General features: G+C 30.8%; 1 protein-coding gene across 1 annotated transcript; it reads right to left on the bottom strand.

Moving 5' to 3' along the window:
• Nucleotides 1-357: 357 nt before the first annotated feature.
• LOC11446971 (uncharacterized) lies at nucleotides 358-627 on the bottom strand. The gene has a single exon (XM_024780690.2). The coding sequence runs from the start codon at nucleotides 613-615 to the stop codon at nucleotides 358-360; it is 258 nt and encodes an 85-aa protein (XP_024636458.2). The 5' UTR covers nucleotides 616-627.
• Between the last annotated feature and the right edge of the window lie 1,795 nt (nucleotides 628-2,422).

The raw sequence follows: 2,422 nt of genomic DNA, 5'->3' as shown, positions 1-2,422 counted from the left end.
AGTCACCAGCTTCCTCTTCCTACATTTATACAGGAAATCCATATGCCAAAATATCAATAAATAACTCAAATAAGACATCAAGAATTTAGCTTCACAATCTAACTAGATATAGTGGTATACCACCATCAATTGACGATTAGCATAAGGAAACTCAAATTAATTGACTCTAATTAATAATGAAAGACCACACAAAGAGTGATGATGATAGGAAACTATGGGTGATGAACAGTTTCCTAGTTTAATAACATAAAATGAAGCATGCAGTATCTAAGGACTTGCAAAGACATAACCTCCTTTCTTACTCAACATTTTCATTAGCAAGATGATACAAAATTAACTGATTTTGAGTAAATTAAATCACCTTGTTGGGACGTCAGGACCAAATGGATCCTGGGGGCATGCCATGCCATTCTCACCAAAGAGCTCAGACTGCACTTCATCGCCATTCCCTTCTGAACCATTTTCAGCATCAGAGATGGTATCAGCAAACGAACTTGAATACTCAGTTGCATCAGGGTCCTCAATTTCGTTAGATGCATCAGGAACGACTTCTGCACTTGTAATGTCGATTTGTTCCTCAGGAACGGACTCCAACTTAATGACATGCTTAGCCATCTTCACCTTTTTAGTTTCCTGTTCTGAACCAAAATGCACAAGTAAATTCAACCAATTCAAAATCAACTTGTTACGTATAACATACTGCTGTTATTTATTTGACAGTGCATTTATATTATTATATTTTTCTATAGATCAGACTGGATTTCGATAGATCAGTCAATAGAATCAATATCTATGAACATAATGAAGATCAAAATTCAAATATCAAGTTCATTTGTCATAGCTAAGATGATTACATTGAAGATGTGAAATTCAACGTGCATGTAATGGTGGTGGTAGTAGAAGAAAGGGAGAGAGAGACGTTACCTGTAGAGAGAAATGGAATAGAGAGGCGAGGGTTGATGATAATAGCTGCGCGGCGGGAGGGTAATGAGAAGTGAAATATGAAGTTAAACTTTTATAGATAAAAGGAAAACCTAGTATTGTGTGTGTGAGAATCGTGAAACAAGCAAACTATTTGCATGTTCACGTGTCTTGCATTGCTTGCATATTTCCTTATGTTTCATGCCTAGTCACCCACTCATGACTCATATACTCTTTTGGTCAAACAATTTTATTTGGTCAAATACTCATAAAGATTTAAATGATTAATTGCCTAAATAATTTCTTTTTGAATTCTTTATTTTTGTGTGTGAAACCAAATAAATTTGATTTAGATTTGTGTCAAAGTAAGAATTGTTTCATATACACTCCTAAAGTGAATTGGTAAATTTGAATTTTAAATCAATAAATTAATGATTTTTTTTAATAAAGAGTTATTTATCTATTTTTATATCTTAAAAGTATTATTTCATACGAAAAAACATCATTTTACTTTTTATAAGAATCATGCAAAATATTTTACTTTTTATTGTAAAAAAAATCAATATTCTTTTTTTGTTAACCCTCGGTTCCCAGGAAAAAGGGGTATAGTTAATTCGGAGTTCGTCCTAAGAATTGTTTCACCTAGGAATTGAAAGAATATTAAATGCTCGGAATAATTAAATTTTATTTCGACAAGCACTTTGCGTAAATATGATTTAGTTATTATAAGTGAAAATGATAGAAAATAATAGTTGTTGCCTTTGGATAAATATGATTTGATTATTATAATTGTAAATGAAGAAAAATAATAAATTTTTTTTAAAAGAAAAAATCATTTAGCTATTAATTTAAATATCAGGTATATGGTGAATATCTCCTTCTTCAGCTGCTTGGAATAGATATTTGTCTTTCATGTATTTTCTTGTTTCTCATTGTGTACTTCGATGTACATGTTCTTCGCTTTACATTTATTTGAATTTGAACCAACCGAAACAAAACAAGTCCTTCTTTTTTGTTATTGTCTTGTTAATCAAGAAATTTTTGTCTTGTTAATCAAGGTAGATTATTACCTTTTTCACCCTATGCTCTTCTCGAGTGCCTTATTTTTTTCCTTCAAAAAATAGCATTGGACATGTCAGATTATATAATTCGAAAATGAGTTTTCCCCGTGAATTAGATTAATTAAAAACAATGAGTAGTTTGGATTTTATAACCGAATGTCCCATACAGTAGGGCACGTTTCTTTTTACTCCCTCCGTCCCTAATTATAAGACCCTTTTGAGAATTTTTTTTGTCCCTTTTTATAAGACCCCTTTGTTATTTTCAACTACATTAATTATTTCTTTACATACATGCCCCTATTTATCATACATCTTTTTCTTCAATCAACAATAAATAACATGTTGAAAACATAAACTAACCTTCTTTCTTAAAGGATAAAATTGTAAAAACAATAGTGATTACAAACAACTTTAATACAAATATCCACTATCTTAGTTCC

The sequence above is a fragment of the Medicago truncatula genome, chromosome 4 (genome assembly GCF_003473485.1).
Source record: "Medicago truncatula cultivar Jemalong A17 chromosome 4, MtrunA17r5.0-ANR, whole genome shotgun sequence".
Taxonomy (NCBI): Eukaryota; Viridiplantae; Streptophyta; class Magnoliopsida; order Fabales; family Fabaceae; genus Medicago; species Medicago truncatula.
The sequence above is the reverse complement of the archived record's forward strand: the minus strand, read 5'-3'. Positions and strand labels throughout refer to the sequence as shown.

Bases quoted from the DNA above. Each gene is read 5' to 3' on its own strand.
- LOC11446971 (XM_024780690.2), bottom strand. From the start codon at position 615: ATGGCTAAGCATGTCATTAAGTTGGAGTCCGTTCCTGAGGAACAAATC.